Below are 19,795 nucleotides of genomic sequence, written 5' to 3'. Positions count from 1 at the left end.
GAAGCGTGAGCCTCACTTGTCTTGGGCTAGCTCCCTCTGAGTAGGAAAATTCTTAAACATTTTAGGATTTGGGACATCTTGAGAGAAACAGTTTTAAAAATTAGCACCCAAAGACAATGTCTTCATTGTAATTGTGGTACTTTAAAATTCAGGCATACAAAGTGAAAAAAATGAAACTACTTTTCCTATTGTTCTTCTCATCATTAATGAACTGTGACCTCACAGATAACATTAATACCTACAGCTTAGTAATCACATTACCAAAGATTGCACGGAGAATTCAGCACACCAGGGAATTCCTTGAATATGAACCTCAACATTTAACTTATTTCAAGATTCCATCTGTGACAGGTATAATCATTCTCAGAAGAATATTTTTACAACCTAGGGAGAAGATAATCCACTTTTTTCATATTAGAGAAAGAGTAGGAGGACCGACAGGCAGCTGGCTCCTGCGGAGAGATTTTTTTTTTTTAACAATCCATTTTCTGGTGTGTTTGGAATTAGGCTAAATTGTGTTAGGTAGAGTTTTTGAAAGCTGTCACTTTGAAAGAGCAAGCTGCCAAGTTTCTAGTCATAATATCTCCTAAAGAAACAAGAAAAGAGTGACTGAGCATTGAGCTGCTCCATTTTGCCAGGAGCTGGGCTTGGAAAGGGATGCAAATTCATTTCCTGTATTTGGTGACTGGACCCTGAGTGATGAGATGAGAAACCTCTTCCAATCTAGGCTATTTCTTACCAGGCTAATGAGCAAAGCAAAAGTCAGTGCACCAGCCTAAAATATGTCTGCAGAATACCTGCTGGACGGAAGGATCACTAGTGGGCAAAGTGGACCACAGGCTACACTATGATGCTTGGATATTTGTGTTCCTGTTTTATGACAACCATCTGCAGAATCCTTGCAATCATCTAGTTTTATAAGAACCAACTATGCTCCATCCCCATGTGGCAATATGCAACGTGGTGGGACCTTAAAGAGACAAGGCCTAGTGGGATTGAGTCCTTAGGGTTGTGCCCTTAAAAGAGATTAGGGCGTTCTTGTGGGATCCCTGAGTTAGTTCTCACAAAAGTGAGCTGTCATAAGAGCTTGAGCCAGATGCATGAATGGCTCTCTGGCTTCCTGTCCAGTGATGCGAACCTTTCCTTTTGCCTTGACTCCTGCCATCATAGTGGCATATGCCATGAAGGGATAAAGCCTGGCGACCTGGCAAGAGCCAGCACCATGTGGTTCAGACTTTTAGGTTCCCAAACTGTGAGTTTAAGTTTCTCTTTTCATTCTAAGTACCTCTTCTGTTTATCAGCACCCAGGTGCAAGTAATTCCTTATAGTAACCAAAAACAGACTAAGACACTTAGTAAGTAAATCCACTGACCTGGTAGGAGATTACATGGAAGAGAGGACAACATGGTTACCACTGTTTCTTCCTAAACAGTGAGCAATCCCATGATGCCCTTGACCCCATGATGATGTATATGCTTGACTACTGGCTGGGATGTTATTTCTCTAAAATTCTGGCCTCCCATTCTAGCCTGTAGTCTTTTATCTATTAGTCAAATTTCACTAATGTTGTTTTTCTCCCAAGTTTCAATTTTTAAAATGCAATGCTTTTCTTAGATTGTTTTTAAAATGAACTTCTAAGAGATAATACAGGAAACTTTTACTTATCACTGTGTGAGGTTTTGCTCATTTGGAATACTATGATGATTTCCCACAAATGTTTTCTTTCTTTCCTTGTCAAAGGTATAATAATATAAACTACATTTTAAAAATTTTTCTACATATGTGTTTATTTCACCATGAATAAAACCTATTAGATTTTTTAACATTAGGCTTATATACCCACAGGAATTCATTAACACCCTTCTACTTACTTTTGGTTAGAAGCACTCTGAAGATGTGACATTTTTATTGCGGTATAAAATACAATTTCTTTTCCAGAATTTTCTTGTTTCCCGTCTCCCATCATCACTTCTAACCATAATAATGGTCCTGAAATTTGCACATTTTGAGAGTGGAATTGTCTGATAAATGATATTGAATCCTATGGTAAACAGAATAATCCCTTTTTAAATGAAGATTTCCAAATTTTGTATTCCTTCAAGTTAACAATGGCACATCCACTGTGACACTATTGCACATTGCCCAAAGTCTAGTGACAAGGTGGCTGAGACTTGTGCTAGTCCTCAGGAGATTTACAGCCCCATGGGTAAAGATAACACAAAGCCACTGGTGAAAATGCACACATTTTTTGAAGAGAAGAGAGACTGTATTCTAAGTGTGAGGAGGGAGGAGAACTCCACTCATCTATAGCAGTACTGGAAAGGAAGGGTGAGCATGTCTGCTCGAACACAGGGAACATAACTGGTCATGCTTGCAGAAAAGGATGCTTCCGGAAAGCTTTCCAGGGTGACTTCACATTGCTCTGATCCAGTCTGCCACCACCTGCTTTTTTCACTTCTTATATCCGACGAGACTCCACCTGGTTGCCTGGTGTTATTGTTGCTATCAATTATTGAGCACTTACCATGCCCTCAATGCATTTCTTCATGTGCTTATCACATCAACTCCATTTAGCAAATGAGAACCTGATATGATTTGTCCAAGGTCGTATATAGAGTAAGTGGTAGAGATGGGATTCGAGTCCAAGCAATCTGGCTCCAAAACCTATGCTCCTGTTCCCTGTACTTCTATGTCTCTGATAATTACACTAATAGTAACAACAATGATAATAGTAATGATGTCATGTTCGGAGAGTTTACTAGAGTGTGGGTGTTTGATGAGGTAGGTATTTTATTACCACATTAAAGGTAAAAAAGAAATGATAGCTCAGAGAGATTCAGTAGCATTCCCGAGGCTGGGCAATTGGTAAGTAGTGAAGCAAGGTATATTCTGCAAAATAGGATCTCCAAATAAGAGATTAGCCATGGCTGTTCAAGTGTGGAAACCACCGTACCTCTAGGAGATTTGCAGTACCTGTCAAGATATTAGAAGTCTCCTACCAAGGCTGCAGGCTGGAGTCTGGTTAGCTTTGATTGTGTCAGTGTTTCTGAAACAGGTTTAACTATGGGACTTCTTCCAGTGTCTACAATACTGTTCAGAACTAGCACTGCATTCTGTGAGGATGAACTGAATTTAATCATACTCACTGGATATTAGCCAGGCTCAGTAGGCTTGGGAATAAAACTGGAAAACCAGGTTTCCACTTGCACCAGAGTGTTGAGAACCAAATACTAGAGAAACACTCTCCAGCTTTATCATGCCCAGTAGGTCAAGCTAGTTGGGAAGCCAAGATGTAAAACTGACATATGCATTTTGGGGGGCACGTTATCTTGTGGGAGGTAGGAGTAAAAGCAGACAAATCCCGGGAGTGCTCCAGAACCAGGCCGTTCACTCCCCACGGGCAGACTAAACTTACCACCATGCTAACCCAAAAGTACAGCACCTGCCTCCCAGCTGGCCTTCCTTGCAGCACTGACGCCATGTAGCCCCTTTCCTGCTTGTCACTAGAGGCTGTACAGATTTCTGGTTATCAACCTAATGGTGACAATGATTCGTGCTGTTTCATATCCTTCAATCCTCAGTACAATTAAAATCCAAACTCCTTCACATGATCTATAGGCTTGAAAGAGCAGGCTCCGCCTATTACTGTATTCCAAAGTGGCTCCACCTACTACACTCCAGTCAGCCATTCACCTTCCAGTTCCTCAAACATCCATGAACTCCCCTGCCTCAGTCTTCCACATTCTCTTCTCTGTGTAAAGCATTAGTCTCCATTTTCCTTTCCACTTGGACAATTTGCTCCACATTGATCACTGGTCATACCATACTTTCCCCACAAGTCTTCCTTGAAACCACCTAATCTGGGCTGGAGTCCGCTCTCACTCACCCCCTATCCAGTGCCTTACAGTTTCTCTATCAGCATACTCATAACACTGTTTCATAATCATCTTTTCACTTCTAATATCTACCACTGTGTACGTACCTAGCTTGCAGTTATTAGGCAGTTCCCTATTCAATGTATCTATCTCTATCTCAGATGGCAGCATAAAATGGCAAACCATAGAAGTCTTAAAGGAGAAAGCTGGACAACATTAACTGCATTGAATGCACATTTAGGGTCTAAAATTAGTTTAAAATAATTGAATAATGAACCAGTTCAACCAGTAAAGTTTAATATGAATACAGGAAAAGCCTTAAAATTGAACTAAAAAGAAGAAAACAATTGCAAAAGAAAATAAGATCAAATAGCAACATGGCAAGTGACTTGTAGGGATCCCAATTGAATTTCAATCCACTATCAATAGAAATGACTTTAGATTGTAGTTTTAAGGATTTTGCTTCACTAGATACGATATACATCCATAGCAAAGTGAGTGCTAAAACCACTATTGGTATCTTGAGGTGAAACAATAGAAATATAGCATTTATTTTATAAGATATAATGGTCTTGTTGTACTTTTCTGGGGAAACCATCACAGGAATAATGTATTTAATTCTATGGGAAACACTTCAAAAGAAAAATTGACAAATGAAATACACTCCAAAACAGAGTGATAGGTAAAAGTTTTGGAAATAGTTTCTTAAAAACTATTGGAGAAGTGGAAATTTTTACTGAGAGGACACTGAAGAGTCATATTTAAATCCCAGCAGAGCACCAGATGAAACGAGTGGATGAATTATTCTATCCTTATGCAGAAGTCATGACCAAAATTGATGGTTAGAAAGTTTACCAGGAAGCAGATGTTCATTTTAAGAGGAACAGAGTTGTTTAAAAATGCACCATCTGTCCCATGAGAGACAGTGAGCTCCCCATTCAGTCAGAGGCTGGAAGCACAAGTACTAAGCTTTCATGAGGTGGTCTCACTTAGCACATAGCAGGTCTACCAGATGGCCCTGAAGGTACCTTTGCCCCTGAGATTTCATGAAGTTGTGACTAATGATCCTTCAGTTGGTACTGATACATGAAGAATTAATTAAACCCATTTCTGAGGACTTAGGATTTTTGATACTAAAAAAAATCATTAGAAGGCTCTGTGCTAAGAAGGAGAACCAGAGGAGCTGATTGTCAAAGCTGTGTCACCTAGGACATTTATGTTACTCCAACTGTGTCTTGGGCTTATATAATTCTGGGGATTGTGACTTTAATAAAGTCAGACAACTTAGGATGGAGGTAGCTTGGAAAAGAGAGGTCTAGAAAAATTAAACATCTTCATTCCACCGCATTAATGGAAAGCAAGTGCTCTCCAGGGGAACCACGCACTATGACATGGGTCTGATATGCGGTAGAAATAAAGGTATGTCTTACATTTTCTGTTGGCTGTAGTGTCTCAGTCACAGCAGCCTGTGGAACACCACCCATGTAAGGTGACTCCATCAGAAATGAGTCTACACTTGTAGCCCCACTATGTGCCAGGCCCATTAAGCTGTGTGTCATTTTGTCTTCATAGAAGTTCCTAAGGGTTTTAATACCCTTATTTTGACAGTGAGAAAAATCATTCTGAGAGCTAAAGTACCTTACCTAGGTCACTTGGAGACCTGACATTCAAACTTGATATTGCCCAAATTGTGAATTTATCAAGACTGCGTCAGCATTTCCTAGAATTGAGAGGCTCTTAAAGAACCTGACGCTTTGGTTTTGCCATTGAGGAAAAGCAGGGTGCAAGGGAACAGAGGTCCTGCAAGGGGTTCCTATGCAAACAGGAGAGATGCCTCTGTGGGCATACAGCCAAGCTGCGTTGCTTTCTCTGTACTGTATCTGCAGTGATCAAAGCTAAGCATGTAGCAGGCAGTGATGAGGGCAGGGGACCAGGTTTCCCCATGCACCTATCCAACCTTCTCTCCAAATACAGAGAAATCAGTCTGCAGATTCTATCTGCTAAACTATAGTACAGATGGGTACTGTTACCCTTCTACAAAGTACTCAGAAGTTAAACTCTGTTCAGGGTTATCATGCATCAGAATCAGGCTCTTGCTAACTTCTTTTATCCATGTCATCTCATGTCACCTTCCACTGTGTCATCCCGAGTGGTGTTAGTCTGTAAAATAAAGGTTGGGGTCCTCATTTTATGGTGAGGAAATGAGTTCAGGAAACATATTCGAAATTAAACGACTAATAAATGCATAACTGAATGTAGTCTCCTAATTCCAAAAGGCAGAGAAAAAAACCTATAAATCATGGCCTCAAACAGATCAAGGTTTAACATCCAGAGGAGCCACAGAGTAAAAAGAGAAGCAAGGATGGTTTCTCACCGTGCAAATCATACTTATCACATAGAAATGTTAGCTTCCTCTCTCCAGACTTGTTTCCTCTCTTTCCTGCCTTTGAGGGACCAGATCTACTTTTAGAATTACAGAAGGAGGAGACATTTGACCCTTCCTAAAGTAAGAGGATTTTGGATTAATGGCCAACTCTGTCCTTAGAGCAACCCTTTGAGGCTTTGTCACATTGAAAATTGAGAGTGACTGTGTCCCATAGGGAGGCACAGTCATGATGAGAAGAGACGAACATAACAAAAACCAGCATGAGACTAAGAATCTAAAAACTCGAACTTTGGCCCTTGTGTCTCTGTTTCTAGATCTGTAAGATAGACATCTGTCTCTCCCCAAGTGAGTATCCTGTGATCTGAAATGAAATCATGGGACAAAAAAGCTTTTTAAAAAGCTCTCTTCCAAAGCAATAATGTCATCTGTCTCCACCTTCCCCATATACTGTTCAGTTCACCAGACATTACTCCTTCCCATCCTCAGGAAAAATAATCTTTTGATTTTTTGAGCTTGCGTTTAAACTAGAGTTGCTTAATGGTTTCCTCCAATTTTCTCCATATGCAGACTACCTGAATGTCACAGCTGTTCACCTATTCAAAGAGAAATGGGACAGCAACAAGATAGATCATCACACTGACAAGTATGACAACAGCAAGTTGATTGTCCGGAGAGGGCAGTCTTTCTACGTCCAGATTGACTTCGATCGCCCGTATGACCCAAGGAAGGACCTCTTCAGGGTGGAATATGTCATCGGTGAGTGCCAAGGGCAAGCCCTAGTCTGGATGCCGTGCATTAGAGTACAGAGTGGGGTGGGCACAGGTGCAGTTGCATTGCTTCCCAGGGTCGCATCTAACCCTGCTGGGTCTAGGATTACATCTAACCCCTGGACACTCTCTGTTGGGTCTGCAGCACAGGAAATACCAAATAATTTGAGCCTACTCTAGTGAAAAATCTAAGTGTAATAAAAATAAGCACAATTGGTAGAAAATGTTAGTTAAAATTCATTTTCTGTCTTTTGGCTTTGGCATCCTATAGTTAAGACTTTTAATTTATTACCGTGACTTAATTGCTTTTTTGTGCTGAATATATTTGCAAATTGGAGCATAAACCTCCACTTGTGGACATACAAGTTGATTCAGGTTTAATGTAGTCTCATGGGACCAGCCATGAAAAATAGATGGTCCATTAAAGTTCAGAAGATACTATCTTATAATCTCTTAATGATTGACAGTTCACATTAGTTTCAAAGGTTCCAGGAAGTACCATATATATTTATTTTTTTTAGATAAAAAAAGAAAAACAGAAAAAAAAAGGGTAGAAATAATACAGAATTTCAAAAATAAACAAATAACACTAAGAAATCACTAGTTGATAAATTACATATTGTTATCTTAGAAGTAGTTGCTCAAGTTACAAAATCGAAGCACAAAAAGTGGACAATCAAACAATGACAGTACAAACTAATGGGAAGAACCATTTAACTGTTTGGCCCAATAATTCTCAAATTAATTTGATCACGGAGACCTCTCATTAAGTTACAGATATTGACATCTGAGACATTTTGGAAATCATTTCACTAGGAATTTATGAGCGTATCAAGGAAGAAGGGCACATAAAAGCAAGGGTGGCTCAGTGTAAGGAAACCTGCCTACATCATCGTACACAACTTAAAGAGAATCAAAAAATTAAGCAATTAGGTCAATGGTGATTGAAAGGGACGTGACAAAATTCCGTGGATATTTTTATAAAGAGTTTAAGTAAAACAAAAGCAGAAGGCAATTCTTCCATTCTGCTAACAAAGATTATTTATTCCCAAAACAACAATTTGAGTAGGAAAATGTTAACAAATTTAATTATAATCAGGAATTAGACAGGAAAGCATCTGATCACTACCCTTTTTAAAGTATTGCTTTAACAATGTGAGAAAATGAACAATGTAAGAGAAAGAGCTGTTATGAATCCTTAAATGAGATAAAACCGCATATTTTGCTAATGTAATTGTATTTGTAGAAAACTTATCAGACTCAAGAGGAAAAGCATAAAATCAATAAAACTTTACGAGATGGCTAGATAAAAAAATAAAAACATAAACATCAAAATCCAAATAGGAAAGGCATATCATATATAATATTGGCCAACCTATAGAAGACCAGGCTAAATATTAAAAAATAAATTTCAAAACCTAGATAAAGCAGTTATTCAATCTCTGCAGATGACATAAGAAATCAATGAAAGTACAAACATATTTTTAGATGGAAAGTTTCAATTTTTTAAGTCATTCAAGATGCTGCTCAAAGAGTACAAACTTGTAGTAAGGTGGCAGAATAAGTTTTATATGCAGGGTCATGCATATAAAAGTATACATAAGTATTCCAATATTAATATGTAAATTTAATATATTTACGATTAGAATCACATTGGTGTTTTGAAGGACCTTACTTTTTGGTTTTATTCCTGGATAAAATAACCTTAAATTCATTTACAAGAATATTTATGTGACAGTAACCAAAAAAATAAAGAAATAATAAATAATAGGAGTATTTTATGAGGAGCAGCTATCAGGTCACTATAAAAATATTGAGTAATATTTAGTATTAGTCGATCTTACATCACTAGGGTAAAATACCTGACCCCAGCAACCTAAAGAAGGAGATCTTTACATGGCTCACGATTTAGAGGGTTTAGTCTGTGGTTAGCCAGCTCCAAGGCAGAAATGGTGCAGGGAAGCAGCTGGAAGAAGAAAGCTACTCAACAAATGGCACCCAAAAAGGGGCAGAGAGGAGAAGAAGCTCTTCCATTCTGTACACCACCACCCCACCACCCCCAAACAGACCTTTTTTCCTAAGAGCCCTTTCTGTTCTAAACTCATCAATGGACTAATTCACAGATGAATATTATGCCCCATCATCAAATAATGCTTTTTTAAAGCCCTGCTTTTGAGTACATGAACATTTTGGGGGACATTTTAGATCTGAACGATCAGAGGCACAATAGGGAATCCAGAAACAGATTGCAGAGTATAAGAAAAGTTCATGCAGTGGTAGATCTCATAGAATAAGAAAAATATGTGAGGCTTTTTTTTTTTTTTTGCTTGTTTGCTTCTTTTAAAAAAATGATGCCAGAACACTTGATTCTCCAACTGGAAGAAAATTTAAAAATTGACTCCCATTTTATAGCATATATAATAGTGTTCAGACAGGATAGCTAGTATTATACAGCATAAAGTTATTATAAAACAACTTTGTGAGAACATGAAACAGACCTTACTAAGATTATAAACTCTGAAAATATGGAAAACTACATAAATACACCAAAATACCACAAAAAGTCATAAATATGGCCAAATGACCAAATATAAATACATGACAAAATACATTCCTAATTAATTCAGTGGGCAAAACTTAGGTCTGGAAAATTAATAAAAACCTAGGTCACAGTTAAAGAGTTAACCGAGAAAGTAAAGCCCACACAAATGTACACAAATTGTCAACAGAAATATGCAAAGAATGTGAGAGCACAAAATAACACAAGAAACAGCTTATAATTATATGAAAACAGCCTATAATTGCATGAAAACACGCTCAACTAGAGAAGCAAATCAAAATAATATCCATCAGGCTGACAAAAAGTTTGGAAGAAATTTTACCTTTCATTAATGTACATGAAAAGTGTACAGCTGAGCATGGTGGCACAGGCTTGTAATCCCAGTACTTAGGAGGCTGAGGCAGGAGGAACATTACAAGTTGAGACCGGCCTGGACTACATAGTGAGCCCAAGGCCAGCCTGAACTGCAGAGCGAGACCCTGTCTCAAAAAGACCAAAAAGACAAAAAAAAAAAAAAGATGTACAATGTGTGTGTGCATGTGTATTTCAGCACAAAGGCCAGACTTGATTTAAAGACCCTGGTTTTGCTTATAATGTGATGAATCCCTGTACTCAGTGTATCAGCTGACACCCACGTGAGATTCTGTCCACAGCTCTGGTGCAACTGTGAGGAAATTTGTTTGTTAATTCTGCCATGCAGTGTCGGGGAAAATGATGAGTGTCTTAGGTTGAGCTCTGAGAAAACAAACTGCGGGGTGGATGTCTGGGTGCAGATTTTGCTGAACATTCTCAGGATCCACATCTTGAGAGAGGGAAGGGTGGAGTTAGTGTCTGGTAAAGGGAGGAGGTGAATAACAAGACAAGGGCCTCAGTGGACCCCGATGCGGACGCTGGAGCTTGACCGCATCTCAGGAGTTGCTCCAATTCAAGGCAATGAAGTGCACTGCCCACCTCAGGCATTCGCAGTGTGGGGGTTCTCTGGGGCTCACACGAGAACTACTACAGCAAACACGGAAGCCTTTATTTAAACCACAAAGTGGTATAACTGTTACTCATTAATAAAAAGGAAGACAAAGCACACTAAATCTTACTTGTGAGATGAAACCTACATATTCGTTAAACCAACACGTTTTTATTACTTCTTAGGGTCATGGTGTCCACTGTCAGAGTGTGGACATGTCCTGATTTACCTTGCACAGTCACAGGGGAATGGAGCAGAGTCACTGCTGAATAACTCACTTACAGTGAAGCACTCACCTCTATAGGACCAAACAAAGGCATTGAAATTAGATTTCTAAATGCAATTGTTATAATAAGAAAGGACAAATATCCAATATGAATTGGAAATGAAATTACATACAAGACTTAGAGATTCAAGTGCACCTCAGTATCAGGAAACCCAGAATGGGAGAATACTGGTTTAAGAAACAGAAAAGAGGGGCTGGGGATTTAGCTCAGCGGCATAAGAGCCTGCCTTGCAAGCAGGCAGTCGTGAGTTCGATCCCTGGTACCGATAAAAAGACCAAAAATGAGACAGAAAAGAGAACTGTTTGTAAAAAAAAATAAATAAATAAGAGAATCTTTCCAAATATCTCTTCCAGAACCTTATCACAATGAGATGAATCAAAGATCAATCGAAGCATTACTTTGAAGGAACCTAACCATTGCTTAGAGAAAGATACTGTTGTATTAAAATTATAGGAAAATGCCTTCACACTTAATAGCTTCTGGTGCTTTCCCATGACTCTGTTCCCTTTCCCGATGACAGTATATAAGATAAATCAGGATAGGTTCACACTTTGAAGGGTCGCGTTGCTGCTGTTCTCCAAACAGGTCATGGAATTCATTTCTACGTGATTCTGCGTCTAATCGTGATGTTTCCCCTTCCTTCCTTTACTCCACAGTTCCTGCCTTCCTCCTTTCCTCCTTTCCTTTGGTTCCTTCTTGCTTCCCTTCTTCTTCCCTTCTCTTATTCCTATTCTACTATTTAAGTAAATACAGTTTTAATGTTTGAGGAACCACTTTTTAAAAAATACTTAAGCCAGATGGTTCCAAGTAACCTGCATGTGCTGGGTTCTCTGCGTAGATGAGATCAGCGGGAGGGCTAGGGTGTTCCCTGCACCAGGCTGTGTGCCTTGGGTTTGATCACTGTGTTCATTAGTGGCTGGCAGAGCATAGCTAGCTCTGAGCATTAGGTGGGAGGCGTTAATGAACTTGAAGAGGGGGTGTGGGTGGAAAATGTGCCCAGGAGCCTTTTTTCTCTCCTTCCACCTCTGTGTCTACAGCCATGAAAAATCCTTACAACAGAACGTTAATTATAGGTTTGCTAACCTGTGGCTGGAGCTGTGAAAGCTTGGGAGCAGCTTGTGGTGTTAATTTGCTGTTACTTTCACGTGGACCCCCGCTTCTGTGATACTCAGCTGACACAGAGAGAGCCTTTCCAAGGAAACAAGTCTTCGTGGCCCTCCTTACTAGCTCTCGCTAGGCCAGAGAGGTTACTTTCCCTGGTCAGCCCTCCTGAGGAACCACGTGGTTCATGAGCCAGATCCTTCCCCCTGAAGCTCAATCACAGAACCCCAAGGGCATCAAGGACTTCCGAGATTTGCCTGACCTTTTCCTCAGCCCGCAATGGATCCACAGCTCCATGTTCACACATCTGGTCACATCAGAAAGAAGACGGAGGGCCAGTAGCAGGAAGTTCTTTCACTTTCATCGGAGGGAAAAAAAGATTTCCCAGAAGCTTCCAGGGAATTATAAATGTCTCATTTGCTGTGCTTATCAGTAAGGGAAACCGTGAAAGCAATGCCTTCTTTAGACCCTTCAAAGGACAGGGGCAAGGGAGAGCTAAAGGCAGACGCCAGTGTACACCAGTGTTGTACGCCAGATATCCCTTCCTGATTGGTGTCTCATGAGTGCATGGGCGCATATCAAGGTAACATGTTCATGGGTCCAGTCCTCATTGCCCGAAAAATCCAGTCCTTAACCCTGTACATCAAGCTATTACATCAGCACTCAAATATTTCTATTCCACTGATTTATTTAGTATCTTTTGAAAACCAGGTAGGGAGTCAGACTGATAGGTTTGAAGGATGGGAATGACATGGAGGAGTCTCAGTATTTTTTTTTTCTTTTGAGACAGGGTCTGGCTCTGCAGTTCAGGCTGACCTTGAACTCATTTATGTAGCCCACGCCTCAAACTCATGGTGATCCTCCTACCTCAGCCTCCTGAGTGCTGGGATTACAGTGTGCACCGCCATGCCTGGCTAGGAGTCTCATTCTTAATAGCTCACTCCAGCCCAAGTTATGGGTTTGGGAGTAATTAGGGCTACCAGAAAAATACTGAGAGGAGAGACTATGGTTGTAGAAATGGAGAGGGCTGATACACTTTGAGAAATTCTTAGCAGGTAAAAGCTAAGTGATTGGCAGTAGGAATTTATGATTGGTAGTCTGTGTGAGGCGTGTTGGGGGTGGAGTCAAGGGAAGTCCCCAGGTTGCTGGCTTGTTTTGGCTACGATGGCAAATTACGCAAGTGTGCACTGCATTTGAGAAGACAAAGTGAGCAGTGTCTCCCACTCCTAATTCTCAGCACTGCTTACACAGAGTGCAGAGTGCCATCTTACCCATTTAGTTCTCTGAGCATCTCTCTTGGCAAGGTCATCATATTGCAGACAAGATAAAGGTAGGGTTGGTTAAGGAACATATCCCAGGTCACATCTAGAAAGTGATGAGGTTGCCGTTCAAACCCAGGCAGCTTCTCCCAACCACACTGTATGCTGCCTCGAGCGAGGGAGCAGGCACAGCACAGGTGAGGCTCTGTAGGAAGCTGGTGACTGTGAAGTCCATGAGGACGTCTGGGCCAGCGAGTCCAAATGACAGGGTGAGGCTGAAGCAGTCTTGATGGTGCGTGGGTGGGACAGAAGGAAATGTAGAAATCATGCACATATTTAGATAGACAAACTCACCTGGAACAATTAGATCAAGTAAGAAGTGGATTGAGTCTCAAAGCCGGGGGAGAAACAACTTGTAAAGAGGTAAATCCATGAACCAAAGCTCCAGAAGGCCAGATAAGCAAGAAGAAAACCAGAGCAGTGCTCTGTCACTAACTCTAAGCCTGTTGGGTGTTTACAGAGGACAGTGTGACCAAGTTTGCCAACCCTAGTAAGGTAATGCAGTAAGGTAAGAGCTGCCCATTGGACTCAGGGCCAGGGGACATTGGTCATTCAGGGAGAAACTAAGTCATAAGGACCTGAAAGTAATGAGTTGTGAAAATGTGGATTGGAAAATTTGCATTAAATTTTCAAGAGACTTGAAGGACAAGAAAAGAAAGTTTGGAGAAGAATGTAGGTTAGGAGTTGAGTGTTTTGGTTTCGGCATTTGTTTTGGGATTGGAGGATTTGAAAGAACATACAAGCAGCGGGAAGGAATCAGTCAAGGAAGAACTCTAAAAATTTTGGGGAAACAATGGATGGCTGAAGTAGAATCCCAAAAAAGGTGGAGGAATAGGGTGCACGAGTGAAGGATGGAGTAGGAAGAGGAATTTCTTGTCAGCGGGGATATTAGGACATGGGTAGGGAAGAGTCTGAATGCTTTAGGGGCAGACACAGGAGACGGAGCATCGTGCCTGTTAACCTCAAGCTGTTCAGTGCCGTGGAGAGGTGAACTGGTGCTGCAGGAGCTTAGGGAAGCAGAGGGCCATTCTTATATCCATGTATCAGTTCACTGTTTCCATAACAAACTACCTGAGGCTTGGAATCTTGAAAGAAAAGAAGTTTGTTTGGAGGTTTTAGAAGCTGAAAAGCTTAGATCTAGTTGCTTCATTGGTTCAGCCTCTGGTGAGGGACTTCTTGGCCACTTCACAACATGGTGGATAACCTCACAGTGGGTAGCCATGCAAAAAGGAGAGATCACATACAGAGACCAGAAGCCAGAGAGGTTGGGGGGTCAGGCTCATTCCTACAACAACACCTTCTGTGGGAACTAAGTTTGCAAGACCAGCATTAATCTCCAAAGGCAGTTCCCCCAATGACCTACTTACCTCTTACTGGGCCCACCCACAATGCCACCACAATGGGGACCAGACCTCCAGCAAGGGGGAAACACTTTCAAACCATAGCAGCTTGAAAGCCAAGTCGTTAAGACAATTTTTCCACCAATTTGTGCTTCAGAGAGTTCAGATAAAATTGCCATTCCGATGTGTGATGTTCAAAACCATAGCAAAGCTCCTCCATTGAAAAACTTCTTTCCCTTAATCATGCAGCTAGTAACATGCAGAAAAACATGTTTTAGACTGCTGTCACCTCCACTCCGTGCTGTACTTCACTGCAAAAGGCCGTTTCTGAATTTTGAAAGAACACTTCTGTAAGACTTCCCTTTCCATGTTCGCTCCTGTGGGAGCTGCGCGGATGATAAGCGTGTTCATTTTTAAGCGTCTCTGTGAAGTACTAATAATGGCATCTAAGAAACTAGGACAGTGTTTCCCAGAGTGTTTTCCCTGCGAGCACCTGTCATGAGATGTTCCTTGGGAAAAGAAAAATTCCATCAAACACTAGATCATGCTGTGTTTTGTGTCTCTTCTCAAAGAGTCCCAACATACATCAGAATTTTGAAGGCTCCAAGTAAGCCCACGGTCAAAAAACATTTTTGTTTAGCCCAACGTATCCTTAAGTTATTTCACTACAAACAGGACTTACTATATTCTATGACTACATTTTTGGTTTTGTAATCCCCTAATGAAATGCAGGACTCATTTTAGGAAATTCCAAACAACTGTTGCCTATTATCTTTCTTCTGTAGCATACTCTTACAGTTTAAATCTACAGTATGCCCCAAAGTTTCATATATTTAGAGGTAGAAACTGGCTACATGTGTGGGTCACTGGGAAAGTGACCTGCAGGGCTATCTTCTTATGCCCGGAGCCTCCTTTAGCTCCCTGCTTCCTGGCCACCATCAGCTGAGCATCTTTTCCCCACCGTGTGATGTTGGCCCTGGAGCCAGCCAGCCATGCATGGCCAGAGTCCCCTGCAGCCATGATCCAGAATAAGCCTCTCCTCCTTCAGTCACAGGTGTCTGGTGCTTTGTGCCAGCAACAGAAGGGTAACTAATTCAAATGCCAAAGTGGGCGGATGGTGGAACTCAAGTGAATTTGTAGTCTATGTGTTGTTATGGTACCTTTACATAATATACAATTTTTGTTTTGACACCTAAGATTTTATACAAACATAGAAATAACTAATGGATTTAGCATTCATTTAGTAACTTTTCAAAAGTGATATTTTAAGTTTGCATATTTATTTTGTATCTATTTCTTTTCACTATTAAGCCCATTTCTTTCCCTTTTGAATGTGTTTAGTGCGTCCTTACTGAACATCTCGCATATGCAAAGCATTTTAGCAGCATGTGTTTACCTCCTTCCCTCCGAGGGATCCAGTCAGCAGGGAGTCTGAGCTAGAAGATTCAGTTCATTGTTACAGATTTGGGCACAATGCCTAGAAGTCACCTTGGAGGAAGCAACTGACTATGAGGGTGGTTGGAGGAATCCTCTAGGTTATTTGACTTGGGTCTCACAGGGTAAGTAGGAGTTGATTCAGTGGAGTGCAAAATGCACATTTCCTAGAGAAAAAAAGAGAGAGAAGTTCAGAGGTGCATAGACATTTGAGAACACCTGATAACTTTACAGCTTGATAAGAAGTTTGAATGTTATTCTATAAATGGCCAGGAGCTTCTATAGAAGCATTTTAAGGAGAGAATTAAAAGAGATGACTTTTCACACTTTCTGCATTACTGGGACAAAAATATGGAAGAATGCTGTCTAGGACATCAGTAAGAGACTTGGGGGATGATCATCCTAGGAAATGATTGCACAAATGTCTGCAGCATAACTCTGTGTGATTTTTCTCCTTTATTCCCCAAGAAGAATCCATGTTTTCTTCTGTAACAAGACAAGTGAAATAGGTATTTTTTCCTTTGCATAATAAAATAAAGTTCACCTCTAGTAAAACAGTATGCTATGGCCAGAGGAACGACTGTGCCCCAGGGGCTGGCCCTCTTCCACTTGGGGTTCACTTCAGGAATGGCGCCCCATCTGACAGAAGGGTGGGGGCAGCACAGGGGAGAAGAGGAGTCTGCACTCAGCAGATCCCAGTCGGCACTGAGATCAGTGCCAGAACCACTCAGCCTTCCGTTCCAGTGTCCTCATGCATAGGTGGCAGTCGTGACCTGTACTTTAAACAGCCCTGTCGCTGCGCTCCTATCGAGATGTCCCCCACACCCCCATGTGCCGTAGGCAGGGCTTTTGCTGGGCAGTTGCTGTGTGCGGGTGCTGTAGCTGCCTTTCTGTGGGGTGGTGCGGGCTGGTTAGAAGAGCTGGCTGACTGAGGGTGTGGCCCAGGAGAGAAGGGCACACAGTGTCTCCCTCGCTGGCTTCTCCCTCGCTCTGGTTTCCTGTCTGCCATGCTGTGAGCAGCTCTCTTCCGCTAAACCCCTCTGCCACCTACTCCTGCCTTGGAGTCAGCTGAAACATGAGCCAACACAAACATCTCCTTTTTTGCATTGTGGGTGTCGGGTATTTTGTCCCAGCCACGAAGGAGGTAACTAAGACACAAGCTACGGTCTGGATGAGTATCCTTCATGATGCATGTGTCAAAGGCCTGGACCCTTGCTATGGGGAGATGGGAGGACCTGTGAGTGAGTGGGGCTTACAGAGAGTCCCTAGGTGCCTGGGACTTGCACTCAAAGAGGATTATGGGAACTCCATCTCTTCCTCTTCTTTTCTCTGCTTCCTGACTGATGAAGTGAGCAGTTTGGCTCCACCGTGTACTCCCCACCCTTACCATGATGCAACATCCTTGCTGGAAAAGCCTGAAAACAATTGGTACACCTGATTGTGCGTTGGAACCACCAAAGTCGAGGTTTTCTCCTTGTAAATTAATTATATCAGTCATGTAAAGCTAACACAAGCTATTTATGGACTAAAAGAGATAATGTAAATGACAGCACCTCTTTTTCTCATAAAAATAAATAAAACCTTGGAATCATGGAGGGTAGGACTAAATCTCACTAAAATCTGGAAAATAAAATTTGCAAAGATTAGCTGACTTATCCAAGTCAGTAAGCAAAGGTTTTTGAACAGCGTGTTTGTCAAAGGAAGAGATATAAATAACCAGTAGATATTATAAATTATATATATACATAATAAAATACCACCTCACACCTGTTAGAATGGCTGTTATTCCAAAGATACGTGGTAGTGTTGGAGATGTTGAGAAAAGGACAGGCAAAGAGAAAGAAAGAGAGAGAGAGAAAAGAAGGAAGGGAGAGGGATCACCAGAGTCACCCGTGTGACCCAGGACACCTATGCATCACATGGGGCTCTTGAAAAGGACCGTGGATCCTGAAATGCGGTCACACATGAATGCCTCGCTTCCTCCTCCTCCTCCTTCTCCACTCTCCTTCCCAGTCCCCTAATTTGCCTGTACCCTTGCTCCTCTCACTGTCTGTGTCTTCACGCTGGTGTCTCACACTGACCTCTTTCCCTTGTGAGGATTCATAGCTTGCCTCATTAACACCCATGTAATCCAAGCTGTCCACTCCAGGAAGTTGCGATTAGCACTCAGGTGTGACACAGTGCAGGCATCCCCCTGCCCGTAAATCCTAAAAAATCTTGTGGTCTGTGAAGTGAGGGGTGAGAAAGGTGGGGAAAGATAGTTAATGAAAACTAATGTGCCACTCATTTTGCCCTGCTCTTGCATCTCCAGTCCGCAAAGAGACAGCCTATAAGTGGAATTAAAGCCCATGAAAAAGGCTAACGTGGACTAATTACTCATCATCCGTGCCCTCCGGCTACTCCGGGAGCCTGTTGTAAACTCTGATGAGGGAATACTGTGGGCTTTTTGAACTGCTTAGTGATAGCTGCTTGCTAATAAGATGACCCAATTGCCAGGCTTATTTTGAATATTGCAACTATATAGGAAAGCTAAAGCCTTCTAATGTTCCTTGAGGAAGTATAACCTACATAATGTGTTACTGGAACAGCAATCAAACAGGTATTAGATGGCCACGAGGTGAACTATAAATAGCTGTGCCTCTCTTTCGCTTCCTCTTCACCTTTTCTCTTTTCCCTCAATATCTAGCCATTTTCTGGTCTGTTTCCTTCTCTCTGTAGTTTCTATTGTTCTCCATTGCTGTGTCTGTTTCTCTCTGGCTGTCACTTTTTTCCACCCACATTACTCACTGTCTCATACATGAACGTCTAGTTAGGGGGCACTGGGAGCTCCTTTCGGGAGGTGAAGAAGGCACTTGTGGTGTCTGCTTGGATCCTGGCCGGAGCTTCTAAGGCACTGCCTCGTCGCTGGCTGCCCTCACTTAGCCTTTTGGATGCCCCTTTGCTCCCCTGTTGGAAGTCTTGTGGCTTCTTCGGCTTCCTGTCTGCTTCCTTTCTATTTTGGTTTGAGAGCCTTTGTAACATCTCATTTCATGTTAGGCTCAGTGACATTCTGAGGTGGGACCTCTGCTGTGTTCAGTGTTTTGTGACACCTGGAGGTGTTTAAGAGCTATTCAAACCCACACCTGTTATTACTGATTTATTTCTATTTAAATCATTTGTTTCTTTTAATTGACAGATACCAATTGTACATCTTTAGAGGCTACAGTGTGGTATTTCTACACATGTGTAAACTACATAATGATAAACTCACGATCTCTACATCACTTACCATCTTGAGCATTTATCATTTCTTTGTGATGAAAACATTCAAAATTCTTTCATCCAGCTATTTGGTTTCTACGCTATAATATTGTTATTTACTATAATACTTATTTGCAATAGAACACCAGGACTTTTTCTTCCTAATTAACTGTAAATTTGTACCCACTAGCCAATCTCTCCACCCCTTCTCCTTACTCTCCTCAACCCCTGGTAACCACTATCCACTCTACTTCTAGCTTAGCTTCTTTAGATTCCATGTATAAGTGAAAGCATACACTACTGGTCTTTCTGTGTCTGGCTTATTTTGCTTCCAATATGATCTCCAAGTCTATCCATCTTTCGACAAATGACAGGGTTTCATTGTTTTTGTGGCTAAATAATATTCCATTGCATATGTATACCACTTTCTTTTTCCATTACTCTGTTATCTTGGCTATTACAAATGGTGCTAAAATGACTATGGGAGTGCGAATGACTTTTTGAAATACTGATTCATATCTTCGG

The 19,795-nt window shown here is 41.3% G+C and overlaps 1 protein-coding gene across 1 annotated transcript in view; it reads left to right on the top strand.

Moving 5' to 3' along the window:
• The window catches only part of F13a1 (coagulation factor XIII A chain), a 155,893-nt gene that overhangs the window by 5,527 nt on the left and 130,571 nt on the right, over positions 1-19,795 (top strand). The window contains exon 3 of the mRNA XM_003468825.5: positions 6,829-7,017. Coding sequence (XP_003468873.2) covers positions 6,829-7,017 — 189 coding nt within the window. The remainder of the gene's footprint in view (positions 1-6,828; positions 7,018-19,795) is intronic.

Source organism: Cavia porcellus, unplaced genomic scaffold (assembly GCF_034190915.1).
Source record: "Cavia porcellus strain 051 isolate PalLab524CR breed Dunkin Hartley unplaced genomic scaffold, mCavPor4.1 scaffold_13, whole genome shotgun sequence".
Classification (NCBI taxonomy): Eukaryota; Metazoa; Chordata; class Mammalia; order Rodentia; family Caviidae; genus Cavia; species Cavia porcellus.
The sequence above is the reverse complement of the archived record's forward strand: the minus strand, read 5'-3'. Positions and strand labels throughout refer to the sequence as shown.